General features: G+C 39.4%; 1 protein-coding gene and 1 long non-coding RNA gene across 3 annotated transcripts in view; both read left to right on the plus strand.

The window, feature by feature from the left end:
* LOC310673250 overlaps positions 1-18,151 on the plus strand; it is a 611,626-nt gene that overhangs the window by 544,965 nt on the left and 48,510 nt on the right. The window lies entirely within an intron of this gene.
* CNTNAP5 (contactin associated protein family member 5) overlaps positions 1-18,151 on the plus strand; it is a 298,496-nt gene that overhangs the window by 231,835 nt on the left and 48,510 nt on the right. For both annotated transcript variants that reach the window (XR_014508745.1, XM_083430378.1), the window contains exons 14-16: positions 7,376-7,532; positions 13,189-13,316; positions 13,956-14,126. Coding sequence is in view for 1 of the 2 variants with exons in the window: in XM_083430378.1 (XP_083286504.1) it covers positions 7,376-7,532; positions 13,189-13,316; positions 13,956-14,126 (456 nt within the window). In the remaining variant the exon portion in view is untranslated. The remainder of the gene's footprint in view (positions 1-7,375; positions 7,533-13,188; positions 13,317-13,955; positions 14,127-18,151) is intronic.

Genomic DNA, 18,151 nt, shown 5'->3' on the forward strand with positions numbered 1-18,151 from the left:
GAGAATAATCTCCATTGAACTCAATGGATTTTACCTCCGAGAGGATATGTACAAGATTGCCATGTTAGGGATTCTGCTAGTCTAATAGATGATTGCAAAATGTGACTTTGCAAGCTGGCTTGCAATTTTCTTGTTTTTCTATACTCTTCTATTTTGTCAGGTAGGGTATACATAAATGAAAAATAAATGCTTATCAAAAATGTGTCAGGAATAGTGACAAAAATAGCATCTCCCCCCCCCCCATTCTCCCGCACACCATCTAGCAAGTAAAAACACGACAGTGTCATTGCAATCCAAATTTCCAGCCTCTTACACCACTTCAGTGACTAGTATTTATAGAAATAGGAAAACTCAGAAGTCTGACAATATCACATACAGCTTTTCAGTTACTAAATGTTACAGAGAAGAAAGATAGATCTAGGGCAGCTTTATTTTTGCTGCAGCAGCCATACATCTTTCCTCATGTGCAGGAATTAAATAAAGAGGTCAGGGGTTGACAGTTATGTATCTTCTATTAAACTGCATTGGATGAGGTGGGGTTGATGACTACAGAGCTTGTGTGGAACAGCATTTGTTGAAACAAACTCTCCATAGCTGTTCTGCTTTTTGTATCAGCTTTCTTTTCTTCCCATCCCCTTTGCTTTCTCTTTTCCGAGCCCAGTTCTCTCTTTGCTGCGCCTGATATAAAAACCCTAATGTGTCTATTATGAGTGAATTCTCTGTCTTATAGAATGGGAATTGGGGGGGGGGGAGATATAGCAACTCTTAATGTGCTTATCGGTGCAATTGGTTTCCATCTGCTATTTTGGACAAAATAAATATGTTACAGAAAATAACATGAACATTGAATCAAGCTGCAGTGCTTTGCCACAAGTGGTTTTTTATTCATAGACACGTAAAGTTAAATTCCTGCTGTGCGAGACCATGGGTGGCTTGCAGAACTTAATATGCTCTTCGTGAAGAAAGAAATAGCTTAGAACTTTCAGTGAAGAGGAGATTTGTTTCTTTCAACCCTGTGCTTTAAAATTGAGAATGAGGGAGTAAGACAAATGCGAGTATTATTTATGGTTGTGCTGCATCTCCTTCTCCCCCACTCCTGACCAAGAGCAGGAAGGTCTGATCCTGCAGAGTGATTCTTCCTTCTGAACAGCAACTGATGCTGTGCAGGACTGAATCCTTTCATGTACCAAATGGGGTTATATTCTGGGTGGTGCTGTTCCTTCACAAGTGGCCTCCCTGTGTGGTGGTGGTTTAGGTGGAGGAGACAAGGAGAGGCTTGGCAGGAAGAAGTAGAGGTTGAGCAGGAAAGATATCCATCCACTCATCCTCACCCTTGCCTTGTCCCATGAAGACATGGTAGCCTTGGAGGTCCTTCTTTTTCATGGTTTCTCCTTATTTTTGCCCATTCTGGCCTCTCCTTCCTATGCCCTGACAGCCCTGCATCACTTTGTGCCATCCTGTGATGAACTGGGGCTATCTTAACCCAAGTCAACTGATGCTCAGGTTCCCCCAAATCAGCCGACTTTGGTTCAAAACTCAGGCTTTGGCTGAATCCAGCACACAACCCTACTGTATGGGCCTGAGGGAGTGGTGCAGAGGTTGCTGTGTGTGTCTGTGTGTGTGCGTGCGCATGCATGCATGCTGTAGAGTCCATCATCCCCAAACATTAAATATGCTGGCTGAGGCTGATGGGAATTGGAATGAAACAACATTTGGAGCAGGCATAGGCAAACTTGGCCCTCCAGATGTTTTGGGACTACAACTCCCATCATCCCTCACCACTGGTCCTGTTAGCTAGGGGTGATGGGAGTTGTAGTCCCAAAACATCTGGAGGGCTGAGTTTGCCTATGCCTGATCTCGAGCATATCGGGCTTCCCCTGCAATAGTGTATAAAGCATAGGTAATACACTTTTAAAATAAGTCAGCTAGGAAAATTATTTATTCTTCTCTTGACTAAAGGAAATTTCCCTAATGTCTCAAAGGTTTATCCCTTTTTGCTATGAGTTCAGATGCCACTTTTTAAAAAAAAACCAGTGAAGGGATTGTGGATCCTTGAAAACGCCATCTTTGAGGAGAAATCTCCAAGATGTTAATTGTGTTATAACTGTTCTAAGAATTTGAATTTGAAACTTGTTATGTCTACACACAGCACTGGCAAATTCTGAGCATGTAAAAGTAAATACATATATGTTGTGTAGCCATCTTGTGCTAGATAAATTGAACCATGCTTTACTAAGGTCTACGCAAAAGGTAGGCAGCACGTGTGTTGTATCTTTTGCCATTGAGAGCCGGTGCCTTAGAACAGACCCTTTTTGCTGGAGGTTTTGTTTTTATTTTGGTCCACTTAAGGTGTCTGTGGTAAGCATATATGAGGGCACACTGTGGAGCAACAAAAACATAACAGTATAATTATATTGCTTCTGAACAGCATGTTAAGCAAATACAGTCAAGGAATAGCATAATTAAATCCTTCTAAAGCATGTGTTAAAGTTCTTTGTTGAACCTATATGAGGGTCTCTATGACCCTCATTCCTCTCTTTATTGCAGTTCAAGTGAGTTACTATTTCATTTCTTAGTGGCAGAATCAGATGCTACAAGAGATACTTAAAAAGATACATTAGACCATAGAAGTCTATTCCCTATCCTTTGTCAGATAGTTGCCTCCAGTGTATTAGCAAGTTCTCTATTTAGCCTGGTTTTAAATGACTCAAGCTTTGGCAAGTCTGCTACTATCAAAGACTTTCATATATCTTTTGGTTGGTTTAGTACAATAAAATAGATATAGTCAAACACAGAGAAGACGTTTTAAAACTGTTCATTCTTAATACCCCAGCGATGGCTGTTTATCATATGATTATGCTCTAGTTTAATGATCCTATCCAAGAGGCAATAATATGCAGCTTGACTTTGATTAATGTTCACCATTATTTCCTAATAGCCACACAAAGTTGTATTTTAAAGCTAAATATTGTCTTCCCCCGAATTAGCACATTTTTAATTAGGCAGATAACTTCTGTCGTGTCTATTTAAATTGTCAGTTAAATTAGATTGCTAATCCTAAATACACTTGGATGTTCCTGCAATTTCTATAAAAGGCATAGCAAACAGTTGATTAGGCAGGATCTGGTGCACTCCCCCCCCCCCCGTTAGCCCTTCAAGGAAAAGAAAGACTCATCTTATAGAATATCAATTGGTTCCAAAACGAGGTAGTACTAATAAGTATAAATTAGGAGTGTGCCCCAGCCACAATGTTTGGCTTAAACCCTAATTCAGCAGTCTATAAACAGCCACATAAGTGGATGGAATTTGCAGGTATAGAAGCCTTTTCAAAGTGAATAAAACTTGCCAAATAGGTCCAGAGGCTTTTGTGCTGGCTGTCGTTAAAGTTGGTTTGCTTTAAAAAAGAACAGAATCTATAACTTTTTAATATGGGGCAGGATTGGTTAAAATTTGTCCCTTCTGAGGCATGGCTCCTCCAATTTCCAGAAGAATATTTGCAGTGCTTGTCCCACAAGGGCAGCCATCACAGTTTTAGGATGGAAATTCCTTAATCTCCCCAAGTGTTCTGTAAGCAATATGCCTGAGGAAAGTGTCCTTGAGTAAGAAACCTGCCAGACTGCAGATGAATTGGTCCTGGGCCATTTGTACGGGCGTCTCCACCCCCATTGTTCAGCCCAGACACTGAGGTCCAACTCCGAGGACCTTCTGGTGGTTCCCTCACTGCGAGAAGTAAGGTTACAGGGAACCAGGCAGAGGGCCTTCTCAGTAGTGGTGCCCGCCCTGTGGAACACCCTCCCATCAGATGTCAAGGAAATAAACAACTATCTGACTTTTAGAAGACATCTGAAGGCAGCCCTGTTTAGGGAAGTTTTTAATGTTTGATGTTTTATCGTCTTTTTAATATTCTGTTGGGAGTTGCCCAGAGTGGCTGGGGAAAAATAAATTATTATTATTATTATTATTATTATTATTATTATTATTATTCCTTTAAAGATGATTTTGTGGTGAGAAGAAGTAATGGGTTTGCTTTTTGAGTAAAACAATTCCTTCTGATTAGTCACAGAGGAGCTCTTCCTCTCAACCTTCTTCATTCCCATCCTGACATCATCCATAAACTTAGAGACATAAAATTTGCTCTTGCAAAGCTATTCCCTTCCTGAAAGCACTGGAATTCGAGAGCACTAGTCAGTAAAATTGCCTTTGGTTTCACAATGTACTGATCTGTCACAAAGGACCTCTCCCTCTATACCTTTTCCCCACACTGGTGTCTGTTCCCCCTTCCCTCATTATTCTATTCTGGTGTTATAGCAAGCTTAAACACAATACATTCACTTTCAGCAACTGCTTTTCTGCAGCATTTTGTTTGTGTGCATGCGCCTGTGTATGTCTGGATTGATGAGGTGCCATGGAACACTTCAGGGTTCCTCCCTTTGAATATTACCATCTCATAGAGATTCCACTTTGCCTCTGGCAAGCCCAAAATACCTCTGAGGTTTCCCATTTTGCTCCAGGATTCTTCTTACTCTGGTGCACACCCCTGCTAGCTGGATGATTGGTTTCCAGCATAGAAAGGGATAGGAAGGTATCATAGTTTGCCATCCACTTGCATACCATCATCTCTCTCTCTCTCTGCTGTAATTGTTTGCAACAATAATTTTAAAAGAATGTGTTGACAGTGATACACATTAATATTCCAACTTGTATTCACAAGTTCAAAAAATGCAAAACTGAAAGATATATGCTAGGGGAATTCATATTGTCGTCTTTTCTGTTTTTATAATGAGTACCATTGGGCATTGGGCAAAGCCCTTGTTTCCTAATTTGTGATGACCTGATAATCATTCTTCTCTCTTTGTTTCATTGTTTGCATTACTGAAATTTGAAAGCAATAGGATCTGTGGGAAAGCAGTGGGCAATGCAAACCCGACTGAGCAGTTTGCTGAAGCTTCTCTTAATTAGTCCACTGCAATTAGTAATTAACCTCGTTTCATGTTTCATGTTTTTTATTATTATTTAAAAAATGTTGTTATGAATACATATAATGCAATTAGCTCTTGCTAACATTTTCCATAGACAAGAAGCTAGCCTGCATAAAATTCAAATCATTTTTGCATGTCAGTTCTTTTATTTTTCATGTATCAATACCTAGCTACATTTATAGCTGATAAATGAATTAAGGAGTAGAGATCAGAAAGTTCTATTTTGAAATGTTAATCTTTGGAAAATTTTCATTCAACGGCTTTGGGTTTCTTTCTGCCTTTTCTATTTCATGGATCTCACTCACCTACAGTCCCCCAAGGCCTAAACTCCAGCTATTTACATATGACCTTTCCTGATTTATTTAGTCTTATTTTCATTCTGATAATAATAATAATAATAATAATAATAATAATAATAATAATAATAATAATTTATTATTTATACCCTGCCCATCTGGCTGGGCTTCCCCAAACTCCCAAAACTCCGTATAAGGTATATCTCTGCCTATGTCTATATCTCTTCTAGGAACTGTGCATACTCCGGGCAGCATGGGTCTGTGTAATGTACAACTAATAATTGTATTCAGTGAATACAATTTTTCTGGGGGGATGCAGGGGTACACATACCCCTAAACATTTCATAAATCTAAGTTTGACCTCATCGAGGGACTGTATTTCAATATGAGTAGGAAAATGAGAGTACCCTAAACATTTTTTAAAGAAAAAAGCACTGATTGTATTATTTTATATTCATGTGTTGGCAGCGTAAGCTATAGAAGCCATTTTTTATTCTATGTTAGCCAAGTTAAAATCAAGCAAGTTTATATTGGCATTTATTGGCCATTGCTAAATGTCTCCAAAATGTAAGACATGTGCTTCAAGAAAGGAGATCCCTGTGTTTCATGGGGTTGGACTAAATGACCCCTGGGGTCCTTTCCAACTTTACAATTCTATTATTCTAATAGTATTCATGACCATTGCAATAGGGTCTGATGTGCAAAATATTTCAAATGAAGATCCTAAAATTAGGAGCTCTGTGAACATGTGTTTAACACAACACATTGTATAGAATCATAGAATAGAATCATAGAGTTGGAACAGACCACAAGGGCCATCAAGTCCAACCCCCTGCCAAGCAGGAAACACCATCAGAGCACTCCTGACATATGGATGTGTGCATAGATACACAAGTAGATCTGGTAATATTTATGCTTCTCACTCAATGGGGGATGGAGCCTCTAGCTCCATCATATTACTGTCCATGGCAGCCCCACACATTGGAGAACAAACATCTGATGCAGGGAGCCAGTTGTACTAACATAGGCTCCCTACACAATTTAGAATTGGCCACAGTCAACATTGAAATTTAGCCTTACCAAAATACTTGACTCAAATGAAGTCCTGCAGTTACTTTCAAACTTTCCTTCAAACCATTTACATCAGTTGTCAGCATAGTTAAGGAAGCCTGGCGGAACTTTACACTACTAATAACAACAACAATTTTATCTTTTTAGATGCCACCCATCTGACTGGGTTGCCACTTTGGCTGGCTGTAAATGTGCATAATGAATGTGCAGTTATTCTTTTTTTTATAGGTTTCTAAAAATGCAGTGTTTGATTAGAAACTCTACCCTTACAACTATTCGCATCTCCTGTAGACCAGAGTTTAGCCAACATGGTACCTCCAACCTGGCCATTGGACATGTTGGCTGGGGCTGATGGGAGTTGCAGTCTGACCACACCTGAAGAGCACCACGTTGGCCATGCCTGTTTTTGGCACTTCCTCAAATTTTTCTGGGAACTAAATGGTTTTATACACCTCTGCGATACAACAAGTAACTTTCCCATTTTAGAGAATACAGTGGTACCTCCAGTTATGAACTTAATTTGTTCCGGAGGTCAGTTCTTAAGCCGAAACCGTTCTTAACATGAGGTGCACTTTTGCTAATGGGGCGTCCCACTGCCGCTGCACCACTGGCATGTGACTTCCGCTTGTATCCTGGGGCAAAGGTCACAACAAGGGGCATCTACTTCCGGGTTAGCAGATCTTGTTACCCGAAGCATTCGTAAGGAGGACGGTACATAACCCGAGATTCCACTGTAGTTTGGTGATATCATTCATTTAAATATATTTTAAAACACGGGATGCTTTGAAATCACCACTCTCTTAGTTAAGATCAGGATGTACAAAAACATATTAGGTATGGCTGAATATGTAAATTTGAAACATTGGATTCAATATGCTGACCTTCAGATTTCCAATGTTTATTTTAAATCAGATGCAGAATGATATTCCATCCCAGCTGTAGCAAGAACAAGGACTTCTTACATCTTTTCTCGATTTGCCGACTGACTTCAGATTTCTTATGGCAGTTCTGCTCTTTTTGTTTCCCCAGATGGAATGCCATTTGTTTGGTGGGTTGGTCGAGCCAATGAGAAGCATCCTTACTGGGGAGGGTCTCCTCCTGGAGCCCAGCGCTGTGCATGTGGACTGGAGGAAAGCTGCCTCGATCTGAGATACTTCTGTAACTGTGATGCAGATAAGGACGAATGGTAACTATGGAGATTTGCCCTACACCAATAAAACAGAAGTGAATAAATTAATGTGTAAACTTATGAAAAGGGTTGTGCAAGTTTAGTAGGAATAAAAGAGGGTGGATTCTGAGCTTTCCATTTTTGGGTCTCCATTGTGATTGCTTTGAAATTGCAGTGCTGGTACTAACCCAGAAGAACTTCAGAGAGAGTTGTATACAATTTTATGGACTAAGGTTTCAGTACAGTATTTTTTTAGTCTGCATCCAGCTCTATATCAGTTAATTTCCAGAAGGTTGACCAAGAGCACTTCTTTTTACCACTCTTGCATCAAACTAGGACTACAAAGGCATATATGGCATTCTTGATGGGCATTCCCAAACTATGTAGAATTTCTACCCCCAGAGGCAAGCCAAGACCTGAACACCAACATCTTCTGGGGAAAGTATATACCTTTGGGTTTGCCAGCTCTTTTGCCTGAAATGCAGATTGGTCTCCTTCACTGAAATGAAGAGCTCCATGCGTGGGAATGACCCTTGTGTATATACTGTATGAATGCATTTTCATTTCTGGTTTCATGCACCTGTCTGCAGTAAATATATAATTCTCTTGAGCAAAGCAGTTCCACAAAGTATAAGTTTCTGCACATTACCTTCAGTTAAATAATTTATACAGTATTTGGTTTGGAATTTTTTGAAGGGAAGATAGCTGAAAAACAGCACATAACAAGTAGAAACTCTCCCATCTTCAAATTGTTACACTTTGAAGAATAAAAATTCTTCAGTTTTGACACCTAATCTATATTACAGAAAAATTATAATGCAGTAAGAAAATGGTAAAGTTGGGGGAAAACAGATTTTGTAGAACTGGAAAATGAATACCCCCCCCCCAGTTAAAATTATTTGTGATATATAGAATAGCTACCATCTATCTCTTTCTTCTACCATAGAAGCCATTCTATATCACAGATAATTTTGACTGTGGTGCTTTGTTCATTGTCTATTTCTGCAATATCCCCCCTTTTTAGTTCACCACAGATTTATGCTGCACTGGTATAATTTGGCATCTATATCAATCAGTGTCAGTTTTGCATGTGTCTGTTCTGTCTGGCTTCCACATTAGTCTGAAATATTTTATTAAAAAATCTGCACAAGAATATATCCCCATGTATGCGTTCTTAAATATATATTTATTCTAATGTACACATTTGCTTACAAAATCCAAGAGAAAATTGCAATTTGATCTGCACGTTAGTCCGGGAGGTGTTTATCAGGTCAATATGCATCAGAATGCACAGAAATTGAATTCCTCAAGCCACCCTGGCAGGATTCCTTCCTTTATAAGGGAACGAGCTCAGTGTTGCAGTGGTGGAAAGCATGGTTAAAAGTTTAATTAACAAGTCTTCCTGAAGCAGAATGACTTGTACAAAGGCATATCTTCTCTCACTACCCTATTAGAGTCTTTTGAGAGTGTCAACCAGCATACTGATAGAGGTGATCCAATTGACATTGTGTACTTAAACTTTCAAAAAGCTTTTGACAATCTACCTCACCAAAGGCTCCTGAGTAAACTTAGCATACATGGATTAAGAGGAGAGGTCCTCTTATGGATCAGTGACTGGTTTAGAAACAGGAAACTGAGAGTAGGCATAAATGGATATCCAAAGATGAGCAGTGAACAAGACTGGTTCACCTTTCCCCTTTCTTTAACATTGCTTGAGACAGAAATCAACAAGAGTTCTCCTAGATGGAAAGTGCATCACAGGAATCCCTGTGGTGTCTCAGAGGATTTGAGGCATGCATATACATGCGAAGCCAGCCTTGCAAGACAGCAGACTCTCAAAGCATACCCACTGTTGGCACCAATACAATCTTCTCTCCTGTGCAGATAAGCAGCAGTAGGTGCACAGGGGAGAGAGATCCAGATCAGAAATGTAGTGGAGGGAAAATGCCACTTCCCCCCAGAAAACCAACCATGTAGTGCTAAATCACAGCAGACACCAATCTGGAGAAAAGCTGATTGAGGTTTGCTCCGATTCAGCGGTAAAGACTGGGTTTTCCCGGGGAAGAGTGGTGGGACAAATGGAAGTATGGACAAGCCCTGATTCCGACCATTCATTGGTTCATCTAACTCAGTATTGTCTACAATGACAATTTCTCTCTAGAGTTTCAGACAGGCTCATTTCTAGTCCTATCTGGAGGGATGCCAGGGATGGAACATGGGACCTTCTGCATGCAAGGCAGATGCCCTCCCACTCAGCTACTTCAGGAGCTCCAGCATCTGAATTTAATTCCATAAAACAATCACTCAGTTGCCAACATATCTTGCTTGGCCATATGTTTGCAAAGGACCCCTTGTCACTCTCGAAGTCAAGTGAGAGCCCAGGCTCATGTCCTGCTTTTGTCACAGTCATGTGTCCTTTGAACTGTGCTTCCCTAGTATGATAGAATTGATGTTCAGAATTACTATTATTTTATTAGAATGCATTCCACTACTGGTAGGGCTGTTTCTGATCAGGACACTAAGGTGGGTAACAAAGTAAATAAGCAGCAATTGCATTGTTATACCAACCTGCACTGATAGACCTTTTAGTGTTTTTGTGTTCCCTTCTGTCAGATACAAGAGGGTCTTGAGCTAGAATACGAATGGGCAACCTGTGAATCACCAATGTGACTGAACTCCAACTCTGATAATCTGTGCTGGCCAGGGCTGATGGGAGTTTAAGTCAACCAACATATGGAGGATAACATGCTAGCCACCATTTGGGATTATTGAGCTTTCTAGATAAGCCTGACCTTAATGTTATTAACCTTCTAACACCACAGTTATTCCATTATTAACTATAGCATCCTGTTTACTATAATGCTTGTTGAACTTTCAGAAGCTTGCATGGCTACAGGGTGCATGTAAGAATCTCATTAAGCTATCTTCCATTGCATTTTTAATCATCTATAGTGTGCTAGTCTCAAACTTTCAGGATTTGTTTTATTGGCTTCTTTCCCATTTACATAGCTGCAGACATCTGCTGATAGTACATATTTTCCAAGTGTACTGTATCTATCACAAATTTCATTAAATATCTATGCCACTGAGCCTAGCTACCCACTAGAGGTTTCATTAATGCAAAAGGAGAAGATATACCAATAGGGGTACCATAAGGGATGAAATTATATTTAATGACACCACTACCCTACCATCTGTTGGGCAGGAGGGGAGAGACTGTGAATATCACATCTAGAGACATGACCAGTTTATAATACTGCAGGATCTTGGAATACAGAGAATGAGCTTTTCTAAATATCAACATAGAAGGAAAAAAATAGTTCTGTAAGGATGCTGTCCAACTTCCTACTTGTCATTTAATAACTCTGTTGTTGCTTATTCAGCTGCTTAATGCAAATCTGAAATAGTGGGTCACATTTGAAACATGTAATGAGTTCAGCCCAGTAGACTAGTTAATTTCCTTACCATTTGGATGTCGCACATAGTTCTGGGTGTGCATGGACAAGGTGCTGTCTGAAAGCACATGATACATTAACCTTGCTAAAGCAAAGCAGGTCTATGGCCAGTAAGGGACAGGAGACTGGAACAGCAGGTATGCTACCTTGAGTTATAAAGACTTTGATACACACACAAATATCATAGAATATAGCAGAAAGGCTTCTGCTTTCTAAAACTATCTATTTGCATTGCTGTCATTTTGGCTCTTTTCCCTCCACCACTCCTTAGTCTGTCCCAACCTAGCACGGGGGACTTCCATTTGATTAATTCATGCACAAATTTCATGTGCACTGTAACAACCTACTTTGTTTTCTTCTGACTTCCCAGGTGCTTAAAATAGTTGAATGGGTGTTGAATTCTCATTAGAGCTCCATGTGCAGTTTAAAACTTTGTAGATCTTATCTAAATGCCAGATGAGAGACATGCTAACATCAAATTATATGGGATAGCATTAAGGAGTATAATGTCCTCTAAGGGCCTTTTCACATAAATACTTTATTGCATAATAAATTCCTGTTTGTTTCTCATTTCCTCACCATGATCTTCACATGTTAACTCAAGGTTGCAGCTCTGTTTCAGGTATATGTGTTCCTCATACTTGGTAAAGTGTGATACATATACCAGATTGAGTGTTCATTGCTATGGAGTGTGTGTGTGTGTGTGTGTGTGTGTGTGTGTGTATCCTGCCACTCATATCATAGGCCATGATGGTGATGGCATTTTGGATGTTTTGTTGTTTTAAAAAAATATAATTCTATAATTCTCCACCATTTTTTAAAATGTAGATAACCCCAGCTTGTTCCCCCCAAATGTAGCAAACTCAAACAGAAGCTCCACTCTCCCTCCTTCTGAGTTGTGGTCAAATATTAAGTAATTCATTTGTTGAAGCTTTATTTTATGTTGTGTCATTAAAAAAGCAACAACAGAAGGATGTGCATTTTCTGGAGTGCACAACACAGGTTCACTGATGCTTTCCAGCATATAAATATTTAGTTGGATGCTGGAACCAAGTAATTCTCAGCACCCGTTCTACCATACAGCATGGGGAAGCACAATTCAAAGGCCGAAATTGTGGGACATGAGTTGGTCATCTACCCTACAACAAGGGTTGCCATTTACTATATGTGGATATGTTATCCCACAGAATCATCAATGAAAGGCATCACACATAATTATGATTGAAATGGATCCTCTTTGGCAATGTTTGAAAACCATTTGTGAGTTTCAGCTGGTGCAGGTGTTTGAACATGACATTAAATTGGTTTCAACAGTTCAAAGTGTGGAGTTACAGAACAATTGTGTAACACCACTGAAGTACAAGCGGCGACCATTCTGCATGAAGGTTCCATTCCTGATCCCTGAGCACATTGGTGGAGTGTACATAAGCCTTGTCCATCCCATTCTGCCCCATTTTTGGGCCACTTCCAGGCTGACAGCAATGAGTGTGTGCATGACTGTGCATCAATCGGACATGTATTAAATGATTGCTGCCTGTAGCATCAATTACTTGTGCCATCATTGCTGAAATAGCACCCTGTTACAGGCAAATGGGGAAGAGCTGCTTGGTTCTCTTTTGTGCTAAGGAAAAGCCTTATGTATTGACCGCTTATTATATTGCATGCTGCAAATTGGTTACTGCAGATTCAGCTACCTGTTTGGGATTCTAACCCTGCCAATGATTGTTTCAGATTGTGTGTTGCTTATTACTTCATGGTGGAATACCATGAGAGCTGGCACTGCATTTGCTTTATGATTTCTATTCCTCTATGCTGTTGCAGAGACACCATGACTAATAGGAGCAAGCCACTAAAGAGTACTTCTACCCTTACATTTACACAGGCTAGAGTCATCTACAGTGGTTTTGCTTGGGATCCTGAAACATCTCCAGGGAACCAAAAATGGGGCATTTATACAGAATTCCCATATCCAATTTCTACTCTGGTTCATCAGACTGTTTGCAAAAATAAAAATAAAAGTGGAGGTGGAGGGAGTAGTGAGTAGATGTCAGATGTCAGGCATTTTAACTGCTTATCCATGTGTTAATTAGCTATTACATGCATTTTATCTACATACACTTCAAATCCACTGGACATGCTTTTAGAAATCAAAGTAATAATTAAACAACTATTTCAGCTTCTATTCATATGCCTTTTTATATATACATATATATATCCAGGACCAATGATACTGGCTTCCTTTCCTTCAAAGAACACTTGCCTGTGAACCAGATTGTTGTCACCGACACAAATAGACCTAATTCTGAAGCTGTGTGGAGAATTGGCCCTTTGCGTTGCTATGGAGATAGTGAGTACAAGCCCTTTTCAGTATCCATTCCCTGGCTGCACAAGACCTATGTGTGATTCCTTTGAATATAAATTCCACTTTTAAAAAACCAGACTCTTAAAAATAATATCACTGTCCGGCTTGTTTAAAGGCACATGTTGGACTATTTTAAAAGAAACTTGCTGTTAGGTTGGGTTTTGTGTAGAAGTCTGTGTGTGGCATATACAGTATATTACTTGTGCATCTGTTGGATGACATCCAACATAACATTAAGACAAGAACTTGGAGAGCTGACATTGTGGCAGGTGATTGCGTGCCAAGTTTACCTGTCACTGTGTATAATGTTAACAGTAGTCATGTAGCATCTTCAGCAAAATGAAAGAGACCCAATGCCTTCAGCTGTTGTGCTCCTGCTAAGAACAGGCTCCTGCTAGCACAGTGGCTGTTATGTAAGTAGACCCCCAAAACTGGGTATCATCCATAGCTTTTCATTTTTATGTGTATTTTGTGTTTTCTTTCCTTTAGTACAGCTGGCTTCGTTTCTATAGGCTATGTCTTTTTATGATGAGCTAAAAGGATGCACCTTTGGGTTGTTGTTGTTGCATTTTTGTCCACTATCTGCTTACGGTTAACTATAGAGAAGGTTGTTGCTATTTGCAGGACAGTTCTGGAATGCAGCCTCTTTCAACACTGAGGCATCCTACCTTCTGTTCCCCACCTTCCACGCAGAATTCAGTGCAGACATTTCCTTCTTCTTCAAGACGACAGCTGCGTCCGGGGTCTTCTTGGAAAATCTTGGGATGAAAGACTTTATCCGAGTTGAAATAAGCTGTGAGTGTGTACTCTGATATCATGGTACAATGTTCATACTAACCATCAGAGAATGGGTGTGTGCAATTGCCCATTTGTTTAATATTTCTAGTGAGTTATTTTCTTGGCTTGGGAACTGATGTCTGATATTGCGGGTTTGCATCCTTTTATATATTGAATTATATTTTAATTTTCAATTGAATACATTGCATTCTTTTTTTAAAAAAAAATGTAGGAAATACAGTAAGGTGTGTTTAACAACAACAACAAATATGGTGGTGGTGGTATTTTAGAGATTGGAATTAGGTTTTCAAAACTGCAGAGGTCTGGACTCTAGGAGAAATGTTTTAAGGACTGGGTGGGATAAGCAAAAATTGAGAACTATTTCAGTTTTACAGCTGGCAGCACCTTGAGAATTGATCATTCTTCTGGCTGGCTGTCAAATATTATTTATTTGTTATTTCATTGTTGCATATGTACCCCTTCTTTCCAGCAAATGGTGCTCAAGGTAGCTAACAGTGGTAAAGAAAAAGCAATAAAATGATAGTAAAATACAACAAAATAGCAATGCAAAATGAAGTAAAAAGTATAATAATTGCAGCCAGTTAAAAATCTCATTAATGGGAGCAGGGGGCAAGCAGCTGCATGTAAAGTTCTCTGTGTTACAAAATGGATTTTGTTTGTTTGTTACATTTGTTTATAATTTCACCATTAGACAAAGAAGCAGATTGAACACAGACTAGTATGAGTATGCATAATCTTATTCATGTGCACTAAAGCATCACTAGAGAATAAGTAAAAACTGGTCACATATGAACACGTTTCATGGTGGACTATGGGACAATCGCTTGAACAAGGCCTGCTTTTGGACACAGTTACCCTTAACTGCCTCTCTGCACACAATAACTGAGGCATTTGGAACAGATGTGCCACTGGTCCAGCAAATGAATTTTATGTTGTCATGGCATTATTAGTAAAATACTGGGAGGAAAGTATGTCATATATGATGTATTGGCAAAGTAGCTGTTTGGTTGGTGAGCACATACATGATCAAGGCATCAGTTATAGCAGTAGCTGAGGGTGCTTCTCAGAAACTTCCTTATGTAGTCATTTTAAAAGTGTGTAGGTGCTCTTTCACTCTCTCTGTATGTGTGTGTGCAATGCTTCAATTCTCCATAGTCAAGGGAAGAAAAAATTCCTCAGCTCAGTTATCAGTTGCTTGCCTCTCTTGGTATTAGATGGTTTTGGCCAATGACAAACAGTACTTATGCAAGATGCCTTTGGAAAGTAGTTGGCATGCAAATGAACATGAAGTGAGAGGGACCCAAAACACACAGACGGTCCTAATGGTTCTTTTTGTCACTTGTCAATCACACAGTCTCACTCGGGGACTGACTTGCAATTACTGCCCAGCGCGTTAAAAAGAGAAAAATACCTTATTGGTAGTTTTACCTTATCTTTTATTCTGCTGGTTTAGCCTATTAATGGAAATGGATGTGGGGAGAACAGTGTTGTGACTTTGGAGTGCAATAAGGCCATTCTGTTCCAAATTCCATCAGGCTGAACAAACGTGGAATGAAGTGCCATCATTCCATAATATGGTTATAATAACTCCAACATAAAATTTAATAAAATAAGGCCCCCAAGGCCTTTTGATTCATTAAACCCATGGTAAATGCCGAGGTGCATTATCACTAGGTAATGAGGTATGCTTTAGTGTTAATTGCACATCAAAGTCCTATTTGGTTGATACTTCAGTGTGCTATATTTCATTCTCAAGGGCCATTTTTTTTTTTACAAAAAATGCAAGGCTTTGACATAAAACGATGTCAAAATAATGCAATCCATCAATATTATAGTTTAGCATGCACTTTGATGAAAGAATAACGAATCAGCTGGTGTAAAATGTGGGCAAATATGGAACCAGTGATTTCATTAGAAGATAGATTGTGAGCTTCTTTGAGCTAATAAATATTGCAGCTGAATAGCCATATTTGGTGTGTAGTCCCCAGATCAGCTGCTGAGGGTTCAAGTATACACCCTGAACCAGTTCAGAGTTAGACATGCCTCTGCTTATTAAAATCCATGGCTTAAATCCTAGCTGTTCACATTAATGGTCTGGAATTTTCCTGCCTCCCTCTTCCTTCTTCAGTCTCTTTTCTGTCCATCTCCCCATCTGCTGCTAGGGAGACTCTTGGAAATTAGGTGGGATATGGTGTGTGGAGCTGCAGGAGGGCAAGTTGATGGAAGCCCTCTCCCATTTATATGAACAGAGGAGCCAATTACTGCAGAGACGGTGCTTTCACAGAGGTAGCCATGCCAGGACTCATGGCTCAGTCTTATCCCAATAACTGATAATGAGGCCATGCTGAGACTAATTTGGGTTACCTGACCGAACTCACTCCAGGCTCTCCCATAAAGGAAGTATGTCAGAGGGAGGTTATTGTTTCTGGGAGGGGGTAGCAGGCTTGGCTCAGATTTGCTTTCTGAGCCTGCTGTGCCTATCCATTTTTGGACAGGGTTACAGCTGACTTCTGCTGCCACACTGCCTGTTCAACCCCTATTCACTCAGCACTGGATTTGATTGTACCCCCAAATCTGATCCTGATGAGACCTACATCCCAGGCCTTGATCCTGCAGACATGGTTCACACAACAGATGACTCACTGCAGACAACCCAGAAAAGATGTGAGTGGTGCTAACAAGTGTTCCCAAATGGGAGCAGACCTAGTTTAATAAGAATACAAAAGAAATCCTGAGGCACTTCAAGCAAGTTTATGTTTTATCAAGAGATATGTGAGAAGAGCATTGTTGTCGTTCTCAGTTCTTTCAGTTTCTTTTATTTCTGTAGCTAAGTTTTTTTCTATGAGCCATATGTTCCAGATTTATTTTGTGGAATAAATCTTTTGAGGAGCACATCTTCTCTTAACTAACTTGTAAGATTCTCTGCTTTGGCTTGGAATACAAAGTTTCTATAACCTCCTTTCATTCTGTTCAGTTTTTACAAATTGGGTTGTGCAGGTCCTAGCATCTACCAGTGATTTAATAAGCAGAATAATTCATGTATTGATTATACCTTTTTTAAAAAAGTCCCTAAATTTATTTCACTTTTCTTTAGGGTGAGAACCCACTGAGTTTATTTAAAATAGGATGTATATTTTTCAAGAGGTATATTTTAAAGAGGAAAATTTAAGGGTGACATTTTAAAGTGGTTAGTATTTTAGCAGATTTGAATTGATCTTAGACCTTCACACTGTTTGAAAGATTGCAAATATTCAATAATTTTTTTCCACATCCCTAGCTAATATATATTAGCACACTATTAATAATTCTAAAAATATAAAATTTAGTTTGACATTAATATGAAATGACAATCAATTGCAAAAATCTAGGGCATCTAAAATGCTTGCTTTTATTGCTGCAAAAACTTCCTCCCTTTCAATATTTTTTTTTTTTTTTTGTGAGACAATAGGAAGCATAACATCACTCTGAACTGACTATATAATGTCATTGCATAGGGAAGGCAAAATAGCTATGTTGCTGTTCTTGCAAAAGTCAATTCAGAGTGAGGCCAATGTCTCCTGCCCTTGTTCTGAATTGCTTACATCATATCTCATAACTGAGTTTGAACAGCTACATACCACAGTGACATCATCAAATACTGAATATATTGAGTCAGAGTCATAATGCCATCTAGCCAATTATTGTCTACCATGACTGGAGGTGAATCTCTAGGACCGCAGAGAACGGCATTTCCTAATCTTGTTTCCAGAGTTCATTTAGCCAGAGAGGTCAGTGATTGAACTTGGGGCTTTCTACATTCAGACCATCTGCTCTGCTACTAAGCTATCAATCCATTCCATTTATTACTCAGGAAAGAAGGACCATGCTGGAAAGAAAAGTGGGTGGTAACAAAATGCCCCAAACTAGCTCTAGAGAAGGGAAGTAAGTACTTTAGACAGTGGGAAAAATGCAAGAGTAGTAGTAGAAGAAGAAGAGTTTGGATTTGATATCCCGCTTTATCAATACCCGAAGGAGTCTCAAAG

Source organism: Podarcis tiliguerta (genome assembly GCF_965153285.1).
Source record: "Podarcis tiliguerta genome assembly, chromosome: 1".
In the NCBI taxonomy this organism is placed as follows: Eukaryota; Metazoa; Chordata; class Lepidosauria; order Squamata; family Lacertidae; genus Podarcis; species Podarcis tiliguerta.